This window comes from Dufourea novaeangliae, unplaced genomic scaffold (assembly GCF_001272555.1).
Source record: "Dufourea novaeangliae isolate 0120121106 unplaced genomic scaffold, ASM127255v1 scaffold24, whole genome shotgun sequence".
Taxonomy (NCBI): Eukaryota; Metazoa; Arthropoda; class Insecta; order Hymenoptera; family Halictidae; genus Dufourea; species Dufourea novaeangliae.
In genome coordinates, this window is record NW_015373905.1 from 126,852 (window position 1) to 149,244 (window position 22,393).

Genomic DNA, 22,393 nt, shown 5'->3' on the forward strand with positions numbered 1-22,393 from the left:
CACGCGAGAAGGAACCAACAATCCTCGCGCATTCACTCACGCATACAGTTCTGCCAACCTCATAAAATTACTATCCCTTCTTTTCTCAACAATAAGAATAGTTCCTTTCATAATTTAAGTAAGTTTTGTGACTCTAATTCTTTCACGTTCCACGGTTAGTAGCACAAGTATTCGATGACTTACAGATGGCAGTGTACATTGTGCTTCATTCTGTCTTGGATTTAGTCGGGATAAACGAAGCTAGAACATTAAAATAAAAAATCCACGGTAACATACAGGCTTGAAAGTACGTAGCGTCACGTACAAATGAAATTTCACCGGTGATTCTTATGCAAACGGTCCTTTATGCGAATACGAAATGATCGTCACTGTCCTCATGAACGCGTCTCAAGGAGAGGAGTAGTTTACATACCTACGTGAATTTTCAGAAGAGATTCGCTCGTCCGAACTCCCTTTGCCAAGGCTGGCGTTTTACTGCTGAACGCAAAACCGGGGCCGTAACTCGTAACACTTCCTTCTCGTAGTCCCCCAATGATCTCTGTCTTACGCGAAGTTCCTCCTTTACGAAGTCGTAAGGTGGACATCATAAAAGGGTAACAGGCCCGACTACCACCAAGACGCATCTCATTCCGCTTCTTTCTTTTCCGAGCCTTTTGCCGGGAACTAGCCGCTCCTTTCTTCCCGAGAACCTTTTTCACTTAGATTTCGCCGCCGCTCGTGTGACGTCGTTTGCTTAACTTCGTGATTATAATTAAGTTAATTAAAAGGGGGTCTAATTAGCCGTAATTAGTGGTATTTTAGTTACACCTTGCGTGCTACCGGGCTTTCTGATCTTTTCAAACCAGCCCCGGAAAATATTCTTCTTGTTTTCGCTCGAGTCCTGGGACAGGTTACACACCTCGGCTCGGCTTATAGGTTTGCACCACACTCAATATGTAATACGGTTGGGAACAAATAACGTATTACATAATCTGAGAATGTCAGATGAGACCGATGAACTACTTACAGTACCGGACAAAAGTATTCGTACACCCTTTAAAACGGAACAATTTTTTTAAAATTGGTCCAAATGACTTGAGTTATTTTGTGAAGATGGAGACATTAGTTTACTAAATGATGTGTAGACAAAAATTGAAAAAGTTGAAATTGGTCGGAATCGCGAAGAAAATAGTATCGGTCGTTTTTTACAACTTTTTAATCTGAGGCTACAAAGAAAATTTAATAAATACGTATTATGTTAGTTATATACATACTGAAACTTTCATTGAAATCGGTTAATACAGAAACGAGTAACAAGCATCGAAAGATGTAAGGATCTTTAGATATACTAGTTGTAGGTCAAAAGTCGCGGAAAACTGCGATTTTTAACATTTTTAATCATTTGTATCTCGTAGCAACGTTAACCGATTTTCATGAAATTTTCAACATGTATATAACTAACATAAATCTTCGATATGTATTTATTAAAGTTTCATTATAGTATCACATCACTATTTTCTTCGCGATTGCAACCAATTGCAACTTTTTCAATGTTTTTTTACACATCATTTAGTAAACTAATGTCTGTAACTTCACAAAATAACTCAAGTCATTTGGACCAATTTTGAAAAAGTTGTTTTAAACGATTTTAGGGGTACTCGAGCACATATGCAAGGTACATTAGGGTGATTCCTATACAGATTAAAGATGTTTTTTTCGAAATTTCATTCTGGCAGTCTTTTAATATGTACTATACCCCACGAAACTACTACAGTATTTTTTCTACATTTCTACAATCAATTCAGGCGTCGCTGCAATTTGTAGAAAATTAACATTTTATCTGATGAATTTTCAACACTGATCGCCATTTTATTTTACATTTTCGTTCATTCTTTCGCTTTGTTCCATCGAAACATCCCCTTTCAATTCGTACATTATATATATTCGTGTATTATACATTTACGATGACGACCATCTTTTCACTCGCCTAAATATGTCACCACTGGAAGATAGAAGAAAGTATGGCGACTTCTTCTTTTTAAAATTTTGAACCTTATTATCGACAACCCTCCACTATTTCATCTAGTTACACTTAACGTCTGTCCTTGCTCCGTACGCAATCGCCCGACTTTTAGAATTGATAATTTTAGAACTGATCTGAAGTTTACAGACCCTTTGGCCAGAATATGTAATTGTGCGAACAATATTTCAGTTAGTGTCGACTTTTTTTCTGGTTCTATTAACATCTTTAAACATTCATTGAAGACGTTAGGTTTATAAGATGTATCTCTCAACTTTGTACATTAACACCTACAGTTACAACTCTCACTTTACTTCTACTGCAGCAGTATATTATGTTAGCATGTATGTGTATGTGTACGTACGCGCACATACTCACGTGAATTTATGCACTGTGTTAAGTATTAAGTATCATTACTTCTACTTCTATTTTCTTTCTCTCTTGTTCTTTTCTTTTCTTTAAATTTACTGTTAAATATGATTAAGTTTAATTCTATTACAATAAATGCTTTCTATTATATGAATGTATATTGGGCGAATGTATTATTTGGGCGAAACTATTATTATTATTATTATTATTACATATTAGGATTGGTGCATATAGAATGTCGTTTTCACAAATAAAACTTTAGCTGTTGGTCGTGGATTATTTTCAATACTATCTCTTAAAACATTATTGTCGATGGCATTTGCTGGGCTCTTCTTTGCTTCATTTTCTGTCACGAATAATGATTTATATCCTAAGAATATAACAAGAATATTTTAGTCGAGTTCGTTTAGTCGTTAGGTATGCTTCTTTTCTTTCAGGACAAGGGCGCGTGAATCAACTGGGTGGTGTGTTCATTAATGGTCGTCCATTGCCGAATCACATTCGACTGAAAATCGTAGAAATGGCCGCAGCTGGTGTCAGACCATGTGTGATCTCTAGACAGTTACGGGTCTCCCATGGTTGCGTGTCGAAAATCTTGAATCGATATCAAGAAACAGGATCGATTAGGCCGGGAGTGATCGGCGGTAGCAAACCACGCGTCGCGACACCCGAAGTTGAAGCGAAAATCGAGGACATGAAGAAACAGAATCCTGGTATATTCAGCTGGGAGATTCGGGAGAAGCTGATAAAGGTCAGTTGACATCCTCTATACAACATTATCTTCATTTATCTTTTTATGTGATTAAAATATTTTCATCGAATCTATTGCCAATTAAGTACAACATTTAGTGAATTCTAGTAACTTACTGGAATATCTTTTTTACATTTATTGAATCAGTGCGAAAAGTTTTATGGGTTTTCTGCAGACGATATGGTTGTCATGGATTTTGTGGAAACAATAAACAATTATGTTAATATACATATTATGTGTCGATGTCAATGTAACACGGTGAATTGTGGTTTAGAACAAAAATTAACGCGATTGAGTGTGTTTTATTGATTGAAATAAAATTGGAATTGGACTCTTGAAAAACTGAACTTGAAAATGAAAGGAATAAAAACATTACAAATACTGTGAATAGTATTTACACATGATCTATTTGGAGAAGCTGTTATCTGCCAATCCCACACTGTGGTGAACTGAAACATTATTCAAGTAATTTAATTACAAGAAATTCAATAGACAATAATAACCAAAAAATTTGTTTATTAAATATTTCTATTGAAAATACATTAGTCTATTATTCTTAATTCTATTATCTAATATTATTAGTCTACCCCTTCAAGCTGCTGGTCTACATAGCTACTTTAGGCTTTTTGGTTTTCTATCATGTCTAGAAGTTCTTTGTCTAACTGAATGTCGTTTACCTTTGCTATCCCGGATAACAATACAGAAAAGCGCAAAAATTCAACCACACGATCGATATGATGATAGCCGTTCGATTAGCAAGGATTAACTAAGCTGCCATTGTTAATAATTAATCATTCTGAAATTAATAATCATTAATTAATAATTATATAATATTAATGATCATTGATAATGAGAAATTATTTATCGGATATGAAATCTGCATACTTACACTTACACAACCCTCAAGCCGAGCGCTTAGAACCGCTCCACGCAAAACGGTATAACTCAGCCAATTTTACGAATTTCTTTCTGAAATATTAAGACAGTACATTTAAAATGTGTATCATTTGGAAAATATAAGAAAAAAATCGACTTTTTCAAAATTTTACACTGTTGTGCCCCCTTAAGTTAGTTACGTCGTACATTGTATTTCATATGTATTGTTTGATGTTTTTTTAAATTTAGATTTTCAAGAAAACTAATATGGAATGAGATAACTTCGTTCTACAATTATTCATTAATGTTTACTACCGATTTTATTGCTTCATTATAGATACATATAATTCTTGAAAAATGTACGTAGGTGAACAACTTATATGCATTAATTTTAAAAATTGTCAATACTTTCCTACTCATGCAAATACAGCGAAGGATTCTTTTATCGAATTAAAATAATATTAAATCCTGGTGCAAGCTATAACTTTTACATGTATTCATAATTTCTTGTTACAACTTGGTTCTTTATAATATTCTTTCTTATGATTTAAGAAGATTAGGAATTTACAATATTTGATGCCACATAACTTACGAAGGTAAATAATTAAGTGAAACTGACATGGGATACGTCCCTTCCCTTTCGGTACTTCAAAGCGTGCCGCGCTTCTAAAAATCCTTTACTTTTTATTATATGTTTGTGGAATTCTTGACAACACTTTGACAAAGTTCTCTACATGAATTTCGATTAAACAGGGTAGGCCATGTACGCTATTAGCAAGAACGGAACCATGTGACTTTATGTTATGTTTGTGATCCACGTAATAAGTTAATGATTCTGATACACGTTTCGAGATTCCGTATTTAACGAGTTTAATACAACCATCGGAAATCTTATAGAACATGTATTTAACTCGATTCTATAAAAAATGAGCAAAAGATTCACTAAGCACATTTTCAAGTATTACCTTATCATTCGAATCAAAATTATTTATCATCCATATAAAATTAATGTTGGTTCTTAATCTACAATTTTTCAACGATTCTGTTGCACATATTTAACACTAGAACTACTAAGCAAGTCAAAATGACTTGCCAATACACCCTTACAACGATGATTAAAATGTTATAACGATAAATTAGTTAATTTATAAATTTGTAAATTTTCAAAAGTTTGCTATATTTATCGATCGATCGAAAAAGATATGTGTTTATCGCTGGTAGTTCTAGTGTTAATAGTTAGTGTTGTTAGAATCACAAATTGTCGGGATCATTAAAATGAATGCTCATAGCAATAACGACACTTGTCAATTTTTTTTTTCAGCAGAGTAAATTATAGTTATCTTTGACGGTTTTACGAATCTGAAGAATCGATGAATTTTCTTTTCAGACTAAATCAGAACATAGGTCGTTTTTGATAGTATAGGTCCCACCATGTTGTGAGTCTTGATTCTGGCTACTAGAATCTATTATTATCAGAAAAACTGAAACACTTGACAAGGGTCGTTTTTTTATGAGCCCCTCAATTACTCATGTAAAATATATACATTAAATTATGGGATAGTTTATGACGATAGTTAAATAACAAATTAAACTTTACTATTTCTCATTACAATACTAACTAGTCCAATGTGGTTCTGCCAGCAGGACGGTGTCTGTGATAAGGCGTCAGCGCCGTCGGTCTCCAGTATCTCAAGACTCCTTCGCGGACCTGCGAATCAAACTCGGCCTGGAGATGATCCCCGTAGAAATCATTCTATCGATGGAATACTCGGTGAGTCCTTTATTAAATATGTCCCAGTGTTTCCTTTTATTAAACATGTTTATTTTATTGTATTGTTTAACCCTCCTGCACTGAACTAGGTAATTTTACCTAAACGAAAATTTGTATTTTTAATTGTATTCTTTACTCGAGAAACTTATATTTACATACTTCAATCTTACACCAATATTTTACATATACATGTGTATAAAAATCAAGCAACCTAACCCACGAGCAAACTCGGCTTCCACTAAGAGAAAAAATGGCGTAGAAGCACTTGATAAATTTATTTCAAGTACTGAAACAAATGTTAAACTAAATGTTAATTTGGTATAAATTTTAGTAATTCCCGATACCAAATGTTAAAGGCCCTACGCCATTTTTTATGCTCGTCGGTGTACCTACGTACATTTCCTTAATTCGACTTTAGTTTAAAGGACAAGCGTATTCAAGGAATAGGAAATCAACAATTTATTGAACATTGTATGAGGGTTAAAGGAAGCAGTCATTAACATCATCACAAAACTTAAATAGCTTTGTGTTACTTAGATTATTCTAGGATAAAAATCCAAAAGAAACGGCTTTTGAATGTTAGAAGTTCGAAAAAAAGATCAAATTTGTTGAATTTCTCTTTGTTGTGGAATATAAGATGATTAAAAATACCAACCACATACGTAGTAAAAATGTATAATATTACGCACTTCTACAGATAAGAGTTTACAACACGCGAATAATGTTCTTTTTCAATTTAATTATGGGAAAAATTTACTTCATTTTTTTTTCATTGAACATTGGAAAAGTGGATAAATTCTATAAAAAGTTTCTCCTCTGAACACGTTGAAACGATCTTAACTGATCTTGGTGAACGAATTAACGACACCCGGAATCAATGGATTGCCGCTCAAAAAGATTTTCAAGAGCGATACGTGGAAAATTTGCCAACAGCGTCGTTGTTTTAGCACCGCATAAACCATTAGGCGGGCGTAAATGAAACGCTCGAGGTAATCGAGCGATAAGCGTAATTATAGCGTGCAGAAACATTAAGTTAATTGAGTTAAGGTAACCGTAACGATAAGTGCTGCATGTACATATATTGGCAGTAGGTACATATTTTGCACCGGGCGAGAAAGGCATACGATTTTCAGTTACTTCGGCGCACGTGTTTCAATTTTTACGGTTTTTAGAACTTTCGTGGGCATAAATTGTATTGCCTATAACGGCAAGAATTATGTCGTTGTACGATTTTACCGTTGACATACATTTTCTTAAGGGGTTATGCCTACCTGCGAGCTCGAAAAAAGACATGTACTTTCGGAATTTATTTTTAAAAAACTCGAAGACTTTTTTAAACATACGTCATTGTATTCGAAAGTGTACATTTTAAAGTGTTTATAATAATTTCTTCAATGCAAAATATGAATAAATAGGGGAAATATCAGCCATCACCCGGCGGCGTTTTTATTTTAGGCATTTTACGGTGACCACTGAAACTTCGAGTTCGTTTATTTAAAACAAAAAATCCGAGGGAATTTAGTTAATATATTAAATTATTTAGTGGCCGATCGTTCATTATCCCAAGAAATTAATTTACGACAAAATGGCGGCTGTTCGAAGTCGAAGTATCGATTTTCACCAAAAAAATCGTTCATTTTTTATCTAGAAAATAAGAACTACACAATGAAATACAAAAAACCACAATCAGGCACTAGATTTTTATGTATAGCATGAGTCCACCAAAGCTGAATGCGTTCGGTGCAGCGGTTCTCGAAACATTTTGGTCACCGATTTTGAAAATGTGGTTTTGAGAAAAACACGTTTAAAGTTTCGCGTCAGGTTTACAATCGAATCGATGCAAATTTTTTATATATAGTTATTTTTAGTATTTCGGCTTCATATAGCTTTGTAGATACAATGGAGATATAAGAGTGCCTAATAAAACTTATTTTAGTTAAAAAAAATATTCTTTTACCATTATCTTGCAATTGTTTTAAAGAAACTAACTTTTATAATAGCGGAGCACGATTGAAATATTTGGAAAAGATTGAAGATATATCTAGGCCTGTTTCTCCTGCTTATGGACAAATTTTTAAAAATATGCTTATTTGGGAATTGGCCATATAAAACTTAATAGAATTAACGCTTCGGTCTCAATTTCAATTGTTCTTGCGCGTAGAAGGAACTCTTCCTCGATTATGCTGCCAATTTTGACGCAACGACCTGTATAATTAACACGTATCACTAAAAGTATGGACTTTTAAATTTCCTTTTGACCGGTAGCGTATTCAAATCCTTAAATACATATGCAAAACTTTTGTGTATAACATTATTTAGACGCAGTATCATTATAGAATTACTACTTAATTAACCTTTGTGCACTGTTCGGGTTGTATTGCCGCTGAGCCAATTTCCATTCTTCATTAGATTTTTCATTCTAAAAATTTGTACATTAAATTGACACCAATAGCTCAGAGATATTATAATTTACGCCCAATTTAATTCAAGGAATAATAATGCAATGGATTTATTGAACGATACACGAGGGTTAAAAGCTTCAGTAATAATGTCAAAGAATTTTTGCTCGCCAAGAGCGAAACAGTTTGGGGGATAGGAAGGTATTAACAAAAATATAGGTCCGGTCGGCGAATGTAAAGGGAGTCCCCTGCCTTTTTTTATTTATTAGCGGCAGCGAAATCTACGAAGAAATATTAGGCGTCCCGTGGCGCGTGGATGTGTCGAGTTTATTACCACGGCGAGAAGATTTAGTTTTGATTAGATGTACGCCGGGGATTGCAACTCGATCTAATCGTACGAACGCGATTATGATCTACCAACCCACCTGTTGATCACTTTGCATTATTCGTAGGTCGTATTTTCATTTCACTATCAGTCGACAGACACTGTAGGCAGGCAATCTCTATTATTTACACAAAATTATGGGAACACAGTCATAGTGGCAAGGAGAATAAATACAAATAGAAATGGGTTTATTTGTGCAAAAGATTAGTCAAATCATAATGTACATTTTTGATTATTTTTGCACTTCAAGTTTCGCTATATTAGGATGAGAATTTTTCATACTAATATGTTATGGGTTAATGACGTAAATATTGAAGGTTCTGGAAATATTTAGATTGTCATGCAAGTGCCTCAATGTACATCATCATTTTTTAACGATTAACGATATTTGTTTAATGCAATAAATTGTTTTAAAAATGTAACTTGATTGGAAAGTTAATATTTAATTTTCTCACTTATTCTTACTTATATTTGTGAATTCTTTGCAAACAAAATTTCATTATTTCTACAACTTTATTCGTGAAACCGAACCAATACAACAAGACTAACAATGTAGTTAATCAAGGTCTATAGTTGCTGGTACAAAAAAGAGATAGAAGACCTACGTCTTGATTTCGTCATTATATTAATGTACAGTATCCGCATCTGAACAGTTGCAAAATAATTGTGGATGTTTGGCTGTGGTGTTGTGGTTAAAATAAAAACGAATCAAGTATGCCATCTCTGAAATCGTGTGAAGAAATAATGTTTTCCAGGAAAGGATTGATTATATTCCCGAGAAAAAAAGTGGTGTCGTTTTTATTTTAACCACAATATTATAATTATGCGACACAGTGTATGTATTTACATACGTGATCATTACATTCAGTGAAACTCACCTAAGTGGTAATGAATTATTTAATTATTGTTGTAATTACCAATCGGACAACTTGTCCTAATTGATGTCATAATTAGCAACTGCCCTTCACGGATTACAGGAAAAAATATAGTAATAAGCAAATAATATTATAATTTAGTAAAAGTCTCACAGATGTATAAAACTTTATATTAACATTATTGTAAAGTTAAGAAACTTATTGAGAAGATCGTCGAAGGGAGAATAATGCAGAAGAAGAAGAAGAGGAAGAAGACGAAGAAGAAGAAGAAGAAGAAGAAAAGAGTAGAACGCGTAAATATGCGCGCGGCGTGTGGTCTTTGCGAGCTTCGTGTCTGGTTGCCTTTAATCTTATAAACCGCCAATACCAGAATCAGCCTCCCGTTTTCTTCAGGCAGTGAACCATACTATTGATTTAGACGTTTCACTGATCCGAAGTGGCACTTTGGCCAATAATTGTTTACATGGTTTCAAATGATTTACTCCTTGCGGTTTTGTCTAACAAAGTATTCTCGACGTTTATCGCCAATGTCACGTAGTAAGACAAACGATACCTTACTACCACAGACTAAATTATCTTCAGTATTGCGGGTAGCATTTCTTCGGTCAAAATAAATATAATTGTATGTATAATCGTACTCATTGTGAAATTATTAAAATGTCAAATCTTTTGTTTCTTAAGTAGGCAATCATGGACGGAGATTTTACAGTAATATTTGTAATTTTCAGTGGTATTATAATGTATTCAATTTGCATAAAATTGTGAAATTTTAAGAATTGTTAGACGAAACGAACGAAGTTTATAGAATCGTCCTGTTAGGAAAATTGGATATAGATTATGAGACATAGACAATGTATTCCAGAAAATGAACAATGATAATGAATAGAGTTAATATGTTTAAGAAATGATTAACGCAGTTCATTCAACCATCACAAACATTTATAGCAGACACGTTGTCTTATTAAACGAATCACCCTTGATTTCACGTTCTTCGTCACCATAAATTCACATACATATTTGCAAAGCTAATATTGATTTGCATGTCGATTCTCATTGTTTGCTTGGTACAATTTCGACAATTATTGCATAATCTTGCATTATCATTGCATAAATACAAATCACATTTTAGAAACGGGAAATTGAGATTTTTTTCAGGGGTGCTAGGAAACATTTTAACGTTATTTTCATACATTCGTTATTATTTAAAATTACAAAATGGATAACAAAGATCCAGCTTGACAGCTGGATAAACGATTTTTGAATCATTTTACAAAAATAAGGAACTGACAGCTTCATAAAAAAAAGGATAAATTTTTTAACTGAAGAATATCGACTTTGAAAATCCAGAAAAATTTGGCAAATTAAAATATCAAAAAAGAAACTAATAACTTCGCAAATGTACTGGGTACCAGCTGTAATAAGGTCCTGCTGCACATGTCAGTAAACAATGCTGTATAATTCTGCCAGTTGGTAATTTTAAATAATATCGAATGTATGAAAATAATGGTAAAATGTCACCTAGCATACCTGAAAAAAATCGCAATATTTTACTCAATAATTGAAAAAGAAATTTTCAAATCAACCTACTTCTTTTAGGCACAGACGGTGGTATACCTTCTTAACAGTAGAACCACCAAACCATATATGTATACATAGCAATATATTTGTATATTTTGACAAGTTTGCCATGTTTATCGATCCGATAGAAATAGATATACGTTTACCGTCGGTAAGCCTAGTGTTAAAAGGATTGATAGTTTGTGACAGAGGACGAAACACTCGGTCTGATGAACGAAAGCACGGCTCTCGTAGACGATAGAGCGACGGGGCTTTCGTTTAGCTCGTGTGGGACGGGACATGTCAAAGAACTTAATTTCTTCGCGGCGAACCCTAATTTCTCCAGTGTTTTAGTTTAGTATAGGTTCGGCTGGCACAGCTGTAATCAGAAGGGTCTTAATGGTGGGTTGCCGAGACCGGCGTGTGAACTGTGGGCGTGAACGACTCGCTTCCTATCTTCGGTATCTGACGTGCAGCACGTGCTGGACTGGGAGACCTTCTTGCCGCTATTAAGAAGCGTGCTCCGTGAACATCTCTCGGATCTCTCGAACGTCATCGTCGATCCTTTTTCTCGATAAGAGGACCGTTCGCTCGGCGTTTTAAAGAATTCACAATTTCTACTTTCTTCTGCGTGTACATACAATACCGGACAAAAGTATTCGTACACCCTTTAAGGGGTCATGCTCAGTCAGTAATTTTCAAAAAATCGATTTTTCACATTCTACATTTTCTTTATGTACAACATCTCGGGAATAGTCTGTGCAAGTTTCAAGGTAATCCAATTAAAACTGGCAGAGTTCCAGGCGTTAAAAAATGAACATTTTATATGAGTGTAAGCTTGACTTGAAACTTTAAACGCGTTTTTCTCGAAACTATATTTTTCAAATCGATGATCAATGTTTCTCGAAAACTAGAGTATCGATTTACATGAAACCTTCTGCGCCTTATTTCAAATCAGAAAAACTTGTCCTTGAACGAAGGATTATTTTGTTCGTTCCATACTTTTTTCTTAATTGCCCAAAAATGAGCGATTTTTTAGGTAAAAATCGCTCTTTTTCAGGAAAACGTCCGCTATTTTGTTCCTAATCAATATTGCGAAAAATCCCACGTTCAAGGACAAGATTGGTTCTTCCATTACATAAATCTTACTGAGTTTTTAATTTCAGATGAACCATTACGAAGTTACAGTGATCACGGCAGACCACTTTTTGTGAAGAGACATCCGGGAGATCGCTCACCATTCCTTTACTAATACATATTTTTAAATAAAAAAATTACCTTATAATCTATAAACTGCAATCTTTGAAAGACAAATAGGTTTTTGAGAAAAAAATTCCCAAAGAATACTCTTTTTTCGGTCTCCTAACTGAGCATGACCTCTTAAAACGGAACAACTTTCTTAAAATTGGTCCAAATGACTTGAGTTATTTTGTGAAGTTAAATAATCTTATATCGACATAAATCTTCAATATCTATTTATTACATTTTCATTATAGCCTCAGATTAAAAAGTTGTAAAAAACGACCTTTACTATTTTCTTCGTGATTCCAATCAATTGCAACTTTTTCCATTTTTTTTTTGACACATGATTTAGTGAACTAATGTCCCTAACTTCACAAAAGAGCTCAAGTCATTTAGACCAATTTTAAAAAAATTGTTCCGTTTCAAAGGGCGTACGAATACTTTTGTCCGGTACTCTATACATATACATAATATGTATAATGGAACTCTATTTATTGGAACGAAAATTTTAGTTAGTGCTAGATTTATTGAACTCCTACTATCTAAACTACTGCTGAGCGTCACTTCAATTATGGGCATACTGACATTTCGTTAATTAGCCCTTGTGCACTGTTCAATAAATTGCTGTATTACTATTCCTCGAATTAACGTTGTTCTAAACTGAAACCGAATTCAGGAAATATAAGTACGTATCGCTTGGTCGTTTATATGTATGTAAACTGCTGGTGTCAAATTAATTTATATGTTCCTCTGATAAAGAATACAGTTAAAAATTGAAGGCTGGGTTTGGGTCTATTCGACTCGAATAATGCACGAAGGTTAAATACAGCCATAAAATGGTTCGAAGTACAATATTATTTATGTAGTCACCAATAGTTTAATCATCCGATAAAAAAAGTGGCATCACGAAACATTATTATTATCTATTTATAACTACAATTATTAAGAATAAAAAGTAAAAGTTTCCACCTAATGCAATTTATGATTTTAAGATTTTACTTGTTGATTCATAATTTTCCAATATCATGAATTACTTTACATTTACAATGAGTATTTTCTTCCATTACTCATAAATTGAATGTTTACTGTTTCAGGTGGAAGCAGTGGCGATGATTCAGACACGGAGAGTGAGCCAGGAATTGCGTTGAAAAGGAAACAACGCAGAAGTAGGACTACATTCACTGGTGAGCAACTTGAGCAATTGGAAGCAGCTTTTCACCGAACTCAGTATCCAGATGTTTATACCAGAGAAGAGTTGGCTCAAAAGTAAGTTCCGCAAATTCCTATTTATCCTCACATTGGAAATTATATATAACGGATAATGTACCAGCTCGAATAATACAAACACAATTAGAGAATGTAAGGTTGAGTTTTAAGTTTCTTTTTAAGTTTAGGTTAATCCAAAGCATTCCACAATAAATATTAATCTATTATATCATACATTGTCAGTCATGGTTAATCTTAGTAATCGTTAATCACCTAAGTTATTTTATTATTATTATCATTTAACTATTATTTAATAAATGTTCAATGACCACTACAAATGTATACATATATGACCCAATATGAAATACAATTAGATTAAAAAAACATGCGAATCTACTGAAATTGAAATTAATTGTGCTAGACAAATTGAAAAATTATTCCAACTCTAATTACGACACAAAATTGACGATTTTCTATATAAAACATTAAATTTTGAATGAAAAAGGGTTCAGATCAATTGGAAACCAATCCACCTTCAATTTAAAAATGCATTTAATACATACTACATAGTACAAGAAATGTTTTGATCATATTCATTTATGTTTCTTGGGAGTTTAATACTTTTATTTTCAAAAACACACGACACGAAACATACACACATGTACCTGTATACATAAATGAGCTACTAAGAAATGTTCTTAGCACATATAGTTATAAAATTTGTCTGTTAAAGTAGAGATTCGTGAGATGACATCCGAGTTAATGTGATGTGTCTGTTGTTGTTCCAGAACAAATCTGACAGAAGCACGTGTTCAAGTATGGTTCAGCAACAGGCGAGCTAGGCTTCGAAAGCAGCTGAATAGTCAACAACTGAACGCTTTCAACACAATGAGCTTACAGTCTTTTCAGTCGCAACACTACGGTAGCGCAGAGACTTACCAAAGCTACGGCCAGGCGTCAGTAGCTGCAGCAGCCACGACCACGGCTGGTTATCCTCAACATTATAACTACAGCGAGAATTACTACGCTGCGCAGCAACAATGGCCGAGACCTACTGCGGAGAACTATGGGTGAGTTACTAATAAAAAGTTTTCATCTCAACGACTTGATTTACCGTGATCAACACGAGATACAGCGCGTCTTTGCATCTGTTTGAAAATTACAGACTTCATAACTTAATATTCAAATATATTAAATTCATTGGAAGCATTGAAAAGCAAACGACAATACATTGAAAAGCAAGATAGTTCGAAACAATAATTTTTATACACAGGCTCAGGGAATAACCGTATCGGTGATTATGAAAGTGGTGTAAATTAAAAAAACCAAAAACATTGAGTTCTTCTCCTACTTCATGTTACAACGATTTATATTTAAAGATTATGGCAAAATTTTCGAAACTAAAAATATTTACATGACTTACATCATCACTTACATAATTACCGGCACATTATAGTATAATATGGTATTTGATATCATCAAAATTATGAAAATGAGAGACTTCACTAACTCAACAGCCATTACAGAAAATAATTATAATAACGTAACGTTCTATTTAAGGCCCGGTGCACACGAGCGGCACGTTTCATTTTGCAGCCGCGTTGATGTGACGCCACGTTTTGGCAGTACATAATGTACATTAATTTATATGAAGCAATTCACACGGAACGGAAAAAAAAGAACCTAAATAAGACGGAAACAGGACGCAAAGTTGCCGTCAAAACCTGCGTCACGTGTGAATTGCTTCATATAAATTAATTAGATACTGCCAAAACGCAGCGTCAAATTGCCACTCGGTTGCAACCGGGCCTAAATACCATGTATTTAATACTTAAAAATATCAAAGTCAGAACACTAACATGCCATGAGGTATTTAAACACTTTAGATACATATTTTAAAAGTTGAATGTTTTAGCAAATTGTCGTAGGTCAAGAAAGTTTTTGAAACGCCCTTGTATGGTCGTGTTAAACGGAAGGGAATGGTATGCAACCATCTCTATGTATAAGCTTTCCATTCGATTTGAGTTCAGAATGTAGTCGCCAGTGCTTTTAATATTTGTTCTTTTTATTTTCAAATTTGATTATTCAAGAGTTCAATTTCAATTTTATTTCAAGCACTAAAATACAGTCAGCTGTGTCAATTTTTGTTCCAAACAATTATTCATTACTCGAAACTTTTGCACTGTCTCAATAATTGCCAGATAGCAAAGATTCTCTTATAACAATGTATTACGTAAATTCTTACTTTCGACGCATTTAATAAAAGAGTAAATTCATCGATCGAAAATTACTCATCTTCATTTCTATTTTCGCATTTCCCGCTGTTCAGCTCTGACAGAATGAATAAGCAATATAGTCCAATAAATGGGATAGATCAAAGAATTCATTAATACATAGACTTCTCGAATTTTTGTAAAGATCGAGGATATCCGCAAAGACTACGGTAAAATTGCTGTGATAACATTGATTGCGCTACAATTAAACAAAAAAAAGAAAGAATTGCCGGACCCTCCACGAGGCGGCTTCAGTGGTGGAGGCAAAGTGTACGTTGTCGAGGTAGAGATACATTATCCCGGACGTTTAAACCAGATGAATCACTGAGAGGGCAAGCTATGGAAGAAAAAAGGGGAGCGAAAGCGAGAAGGTATGCGGCGGGATAAAAAGAGTCGAATAGGTATATATGTATGTATGTATGTATGTATGTATGTATGTATGTATGTATGTATAATAAATATATAAATATAACATTATACAGGGTGTAACAAAAATGTTGACGGACCCGAAAATGGAAGACTCGTGAGGTGATTTGAAACAAGTTTTTCCTTAGCAAAAATGTTATCCGAGGCTTTGTTAACGAGATATTAACGAAAAACCCCGACCAATATACCTCACGAGTCTCCCATTTTCGGGTCCGCCAACATTTTTGTTACACCCTGTATATATGTGTGTGTGTGTATGTATACGTATGTATATATGTTTCTACAGTGTTTTTTTTTCGCTGGATATTTCGAATATTTAATTCTTCAATTTGCGGCGCAATAAGTAGGTTCGCGAAATCCTTGCCTTTTGCACTGTGCTGTTACATACGAAGTGTAGAGACGAATTCGCCAGAGCGAAGAATGCAAACAAAGAAATTCTCTGAGGAAAGATGAAGGGGGGATCGGAAATTGGTGTTTGCAGTGACTTTATAAAATGCTGAAAGAAAATATTGAAAACTGTGCGAATAAAGAAAGGCATGAAAGATGAGATATAGCGCGAGAGCGCGCGGAAATGTGAGAGTAAAAAGGGGACAGCGAAGCAAAAGGGAGAATAGGTGAGATTGGAGGACTATCAGAGAGAGAGAGGTAGAGGAGGAAGAGAAGGAGAGCTGTTTGTTCATTGCGGTGAAGCGGGCAAGGTTCTCTCCGACACGTTTTCTGTGTGGTCCTCAATTATGTTGCTTCTTCGGCCCCCGTAATGAAACGCTACCGGCTAATCTTCGTCGATGATCCAGCTTTAACCGGCGACTGCGTGCCGTTTCTTTCACCCCGGAAGCCATTCGACCTCGACGCCTGGTAGCTCCGCGAATTCTTCCAACTACGTCCTCATTAAGAATTCTGGCTTTTTCATCAACCTTAACACTAGAACTACCGCAGACGAACGCATTTCTATATAATGAATATATCATGAATTAATTAACTCCTTTACATATATGTGTGTATATATATATATATATATATATATATATATATATATATATACACAGATTAAAACGGAACAACTTTTTTAAAATTGGTCCAAATGCCTTGAGTTATTTTGTGAAGTTAGAGACATTAGTTTAATAAATGAGGTGTAAACAAAAATTGAAAAAGTTGCAATTGGTTGGAATCGTGAAGAAAATAGTAAAGGTCGGTTTATACAACTTTTTAATTTGAGGCTATAATGAAAATTTAATAAATACGCATCGAAGATTTATGTTAGTTATATACATGTTGAAAATTTCATGAAAATCGGTTAACGTTGCTACGAGATACAAATGATTAAAAATGTTGAAAATCGCAGTTTTCCGCGACTTTTGACCTACAACTGTAGTATATCTAAAGATTCTTACATCTTTCGATGCTTGTTACTCGTTTCTGTATTAACCGATTTCAATGAAAGTTTCAGTATGTATATAACTAACATAAATCTTCGATATGAATGTATTAAATTTTCGTAATAGCCTCAGATTAAAAAGTTGTAAAAAACGACCTTTATTATTTTCTTCGCGATTCCAACCAATTGCAACTTAAAAAAGTTTTTTTTACACATCATTTAGTAAACTAATGTGTCTAACTTCACAAAGGAACTCAAGTCATTTGGACCAATTTTAAAAAAGGTGTTCCGTTTTAAAGGGTGTACGAATACCTTTGACACCGACTGTATATTATTCCAATAAAATTTGCAAAGAATCTCCGAAAATACAGTGCTGTGACTAGACTGCAGAAGTTTATGCTAATTCAGGAGTTTCAGATATACTAGTACCTAAAAGAGCAAAACCCTTATTATACATTTCTTTGTCGCACAAAATAAGATCGTCGGTAGGAATGCAACAGTTTAACGACTTTCACAGCTATAAACAAAACACCGTGTTACTCCACTCATTGTTGTCGGTGGCCTAATTTTTATAACATAGGTAATAGCTTCGGTTTGGTGTATTTGTCATATGTGTAGCATCTTTCATTTAGCGTTTAGGTACAATAACCCATCATACCTCGCTACCCCGTTATGTCCTCACTTCCCTTAAAATATATAAATTTTGACCGCGATTTTCTACAGAAAAATATAAAAATTTCCCGCTGCTGGAGTAACAGTATAGAAACATTTTTCACCTACATTTCCGGCTGTTTATCATTTGCTAGATAAACTGGGAGAATTATAATATAGAAGTAATAAAAGAAACGAAATATAAATATTTTCAGTAAAAAAAGTTAGAAGCAAGTTGACCTTAAGTTGTATTTAAATGATTAAAAATATAGGTATTTCATCCTGTATTACTCTTATTAAATGAGAACCCACATACATTATGTACCTTATTCGTCTTGGAGCAGTTTTTACAGACATTTTGTACGGGCGAGGTAAAAACACATTAGTTTTGCTGTTTCCAAATAATTATGTAAAAAATTCTATACTAATATGTTTTGTTGCATTTTACATCTTGCGTGAATTTTTTTTTTGTATTTCTAACCACAGGACAGATGAATGAAATCAAATTTTAAAAATACAGTATTTAAATATCTTAAAAAAGTAGAAAAAATATTTTTTTATTGATAGAATCTGAGTAGATTACGATATAGTATAAATGACATATTTCAATCGTCACGAGAAATCATACCCGCCCAATAGTTTTCTGACTCAAATACAGATCTAGGTAAACAAAACTTGTACAACTTGGTTTGGGAAGTTACAATAAATAAGGGCGTACCAAACCCTGATTGCTATCTACCTACTTCTTTCCGAAAATTATATAACCTCAATAACTCAATAAATCAAATCAATATTAAAATGTTATTCTTCGAATTCGCCGTGTATAACACGATTAACATTATGCATAATTTTATCAGAACTTAACCATGTTGTACAAAGGTATATCATTATTGTAATACATCTTAAATGTTAATAACATTATGAATTTATTTAAAATATATCACAGTCAAATAATCAATTGAAAAGAACGAAAAAACACTAAATTCAACCTAGACAGTCCCCAGGAATCTCTCATTCTTTCACCGAAGAATTCGCGAGCCTCGGCTGGATTATAAATTGTTCGTTCGTTCTCAAATTCACCAGAATTCATTAACACTTCTATAGAAACGAATTTTGATTTGTGGCTGGGGTCGATTAGATGAAAATAGATTTGTAGACCGATCGTCAGAGCACGCGATATATTCTCGAGCTTCCGCCAGCTTTGCACTCGTTCGCCAAAAAGAAATTAAGAGACGACGCGAAAGGTCGAAGGGAAGAGGAGAAAGACAAGGGAGAGAGAGTGAGAGAGGACGAAGGAGAGGAATTAAATGGTTTCAGCATTGGTGCGCTTCAGGGTTCTTAACCGTGCTGCTGTGCCGAAACGGTCAAAAGGACCGCTACTCCGTTTTGAAATCGGTTGTTGGCAGCCTCGACACGCCCTAAACGATTCTCGTTTGTGTGTGCACGAGCATGAAAGTTTCTCGTGCGACCGTGTGCGTGCAGTATCGGCTTGCAAACGAGCAGTGAACTTTGATTGCACGGCAAAACGAGAGAGAAGTTGTCGGCGGTTACTTTGAGACTCGCGAAACGAAAAGAGAATTTCATCTCGGGGTTATGAAGGTAAAATTGCCCCGCGTTAATATTTTAATATTGTCCCTCCGTTTCGCGAACATCGTAACATCGCTGATCTGCTTTATATTCGATGTAAAATCCGTATAAATTTGTAACTTTCTACGTTGGTGATCCTCAAACGGGGGCCTTCCAAATTGTCGTTTCGGTTGCGCACTTGTCGACTGTTAAAACTTTGATGACAGTATTGGAACGTCTAATCGATAATCTGGGCCAGTTACATTGAAAACTTCGTCAATTTATATCAATTCAGTGAATTTAAGCACGGTGAAATTTAAGTTCCATCTGTGGATTTCGATTGAAATGATAAGAATGGCAGATTGCAAGAATTCAGTCGGCGATTTATAATCGTTGTATTCGTCTTACTTTTGGTTATTAATGGAAGACTATTAAGATAAAAGTATGTCGTTTCATTATACAAAAACTACCGTTCGTATTAACGGTACTGAGGAATTGATTGTAAGAACATTTTTTTTTACGACGTTGTGTTTGTTCGGTATAATTATTACTGTTTTACCGTTGTAACCCTAACATACTGTTTCACATCAACATAATAGAAGATATTGAGTTTGGTTTGTTTGTGGTGGACCACCCTGTAGGTTTACACAATGCAATGCTTACAAGAGCATAAAGTCGCGTAAGAGACTCTCTTTGTATACAAATAATAGAATTCATAACCTAGAAATATATGTGTACAATCATAAGCATTATATTCGTAAATATTTTTATTAAAAATCTTCAAAATGTCTGAACGAAGATAAAGTGAGCATTTGACTTGGTAATATATAATTTATTATGTTTTGTTAGTTGTATACATTTTGAATCTTAACGCTTACGATGTTATTACTATAGTGGTAACAGGAGAAAGAATATTTTACAGAAAGAAAGTAGTACTGAGCTATCCCGCACGAGTAGGATGGTAGTTCTTAACATTTAAAAAACAAAATATGACCATCCAGTTAATGTTAGTTTGAGTAAAACAAACTCTAAACATTGAAGACCTATGATTAAGTGTTACGCAATTTTTTCCAACTGTTGAATGAAAAATGAATCCTACAATAACATGCAAATATCATAATAGTAAAATGGGATGAAATTGTAATAACACTAGTAAATAAGATTGTGATATGAATTGAAAAATATAGGTTGTAACTCTGCCCTTAAACTATGAACTTTCCACACAACTCAATACATTAACAACTTATGATTGACCGAAGCAAATTCATAAGTTTCAGATTATAGCGATAACTTACTCTTTTGCTTGTAATTTTTCATATTGTCTCCCTTTATTTGCTCGTTCATAAATTCGTTTACTTCAACATTGTGTAACTTTTGTCATAAACGGTTTAACCACAATTCAATAATAAGTTAATTAATGTTTCGTTACCGCATGTAATAAGTTGAGGTTATATTCAACCACTGAATGTGAGTTGGGTGTTTGGGGTCATATGATCCCTCTCTAGTAGGATAAAATGATCCCAGGAATCATTTTACCCATATGCTATATTATCGTTTTTTATTTTAGTTACAAGAATACCCCCTCAGTATGAAAGAAAAACAACGCGTCAAAGCTGTTTATATTTAAATAAAATGTAATAACTGAAATGCTTTTTAATGTTCGTCGTGTTTACTATCAATAGGTATAAAATGATCCCCGGGGGATCATAATAAAAAATATAATTGATCACGTAGCTAAATTTTATTTAAGTCAATGATAAGGTAGATAGACTAACTTAAAAAGACTACTTTACTTTTATTTAAATAATGAGCATTTGTATTTTTTATATAAATTACGCCCTAAAGGGATCGTTTTAGATACCTTTTCCCTATGTATAATATATCAGGACGGATTATGTGAAACAGTATATTCAGAGGAGTCTTATTTTTCTGTTTCAGATTATTCAATGCCTCTCATTACGGTAGCAGCAATCTCGCATCGAACCTGACTTCCAACAATCTGAACTTGAGTAGTTTAGGTGGCAGTGTCAGCTCTAGTACGACAAATATGAGTGCATGCATGGCCCAGAGTGCAACTTCGGGTGTGCCAGCACCAGCAGGAAACACCACATTACGCCTCACAGTCCCAGCGAGGCTAAAAGTGGCTATCCTTATTTAGGTGGAATAGAATCACAGGTCTGTGGTAGAGTTCACTGAATTGCAGGGTTCCTGGCATAGTTAAATTATAAACAACCCTCCACTGAATATCTTATTAACTATTGTTATAAAGCTGGGCAGAAAGTGAAATTAGAAATAATTGAATTGATTATGAACATATATATGTATACGATTACGTCAAAGTGCCTTCTCGACTGGTCATCAAAGGAAGGTTCAAGAAGAAGCGAAAATAACTGAATTGTGAGAGTAAATTCGTCGCGTAGAAAGTTACACGTAGGTACAAAGTGAATTTCGACTACTATAGGAAAGTGAATGTAAACGGCAGTAAACAGATTTAAATATTCCCGTTTTAAATTCTAAACAACGAGTTAAGCACAACTCGTTTGCAAATATGTATATAAAATAAAGGATATTTCATTTTATATTTCTTTTAAGTTTGTAGGTTTTGCTTGTAAGTATAACATGTAGGGTATTTACCAAGGTGGAAATAGATTAACCGTCTTAGATGTCTGAAC

General features: G+C 34.1%; 1 protein-coding gene across 1 annotated transcript in view; it reads left to right on the top strand.

Annotated features, from left to right (window-relative positions):
- The window catches only part of LOC107193776 (protein gooseberry-like), a 31,985-nt gene extending 10,106 nt beyond the window's left edge, over positions 1–21,879 (top strand). The window contains exons 2-6 of the mRNA XM_015583281.1: positions 2,806–3,119; positions 5,637–5,766; positions 13,319–13,490; positions 14,219–14,500; positions 21,660–21,879. Of these exons, the coding sequence (XP_015438767.1) occupies positions 2,806–3,119; positions 5,637–5,766; positions 13,319–13,490; positions 14,219–14,500; positions 21,660–21,879 (1,118 nt within the window). The remainder of the gene's footprint in view (positions 1–2,805; positions 3,120–5,636; positions 5,767–13,318; positions 13,491–14,218; positions 14,501–21,659) is intronic.
- The last annotated feature ends 514 nt before the right edge of the window (positions 21,880–22,393 follow it).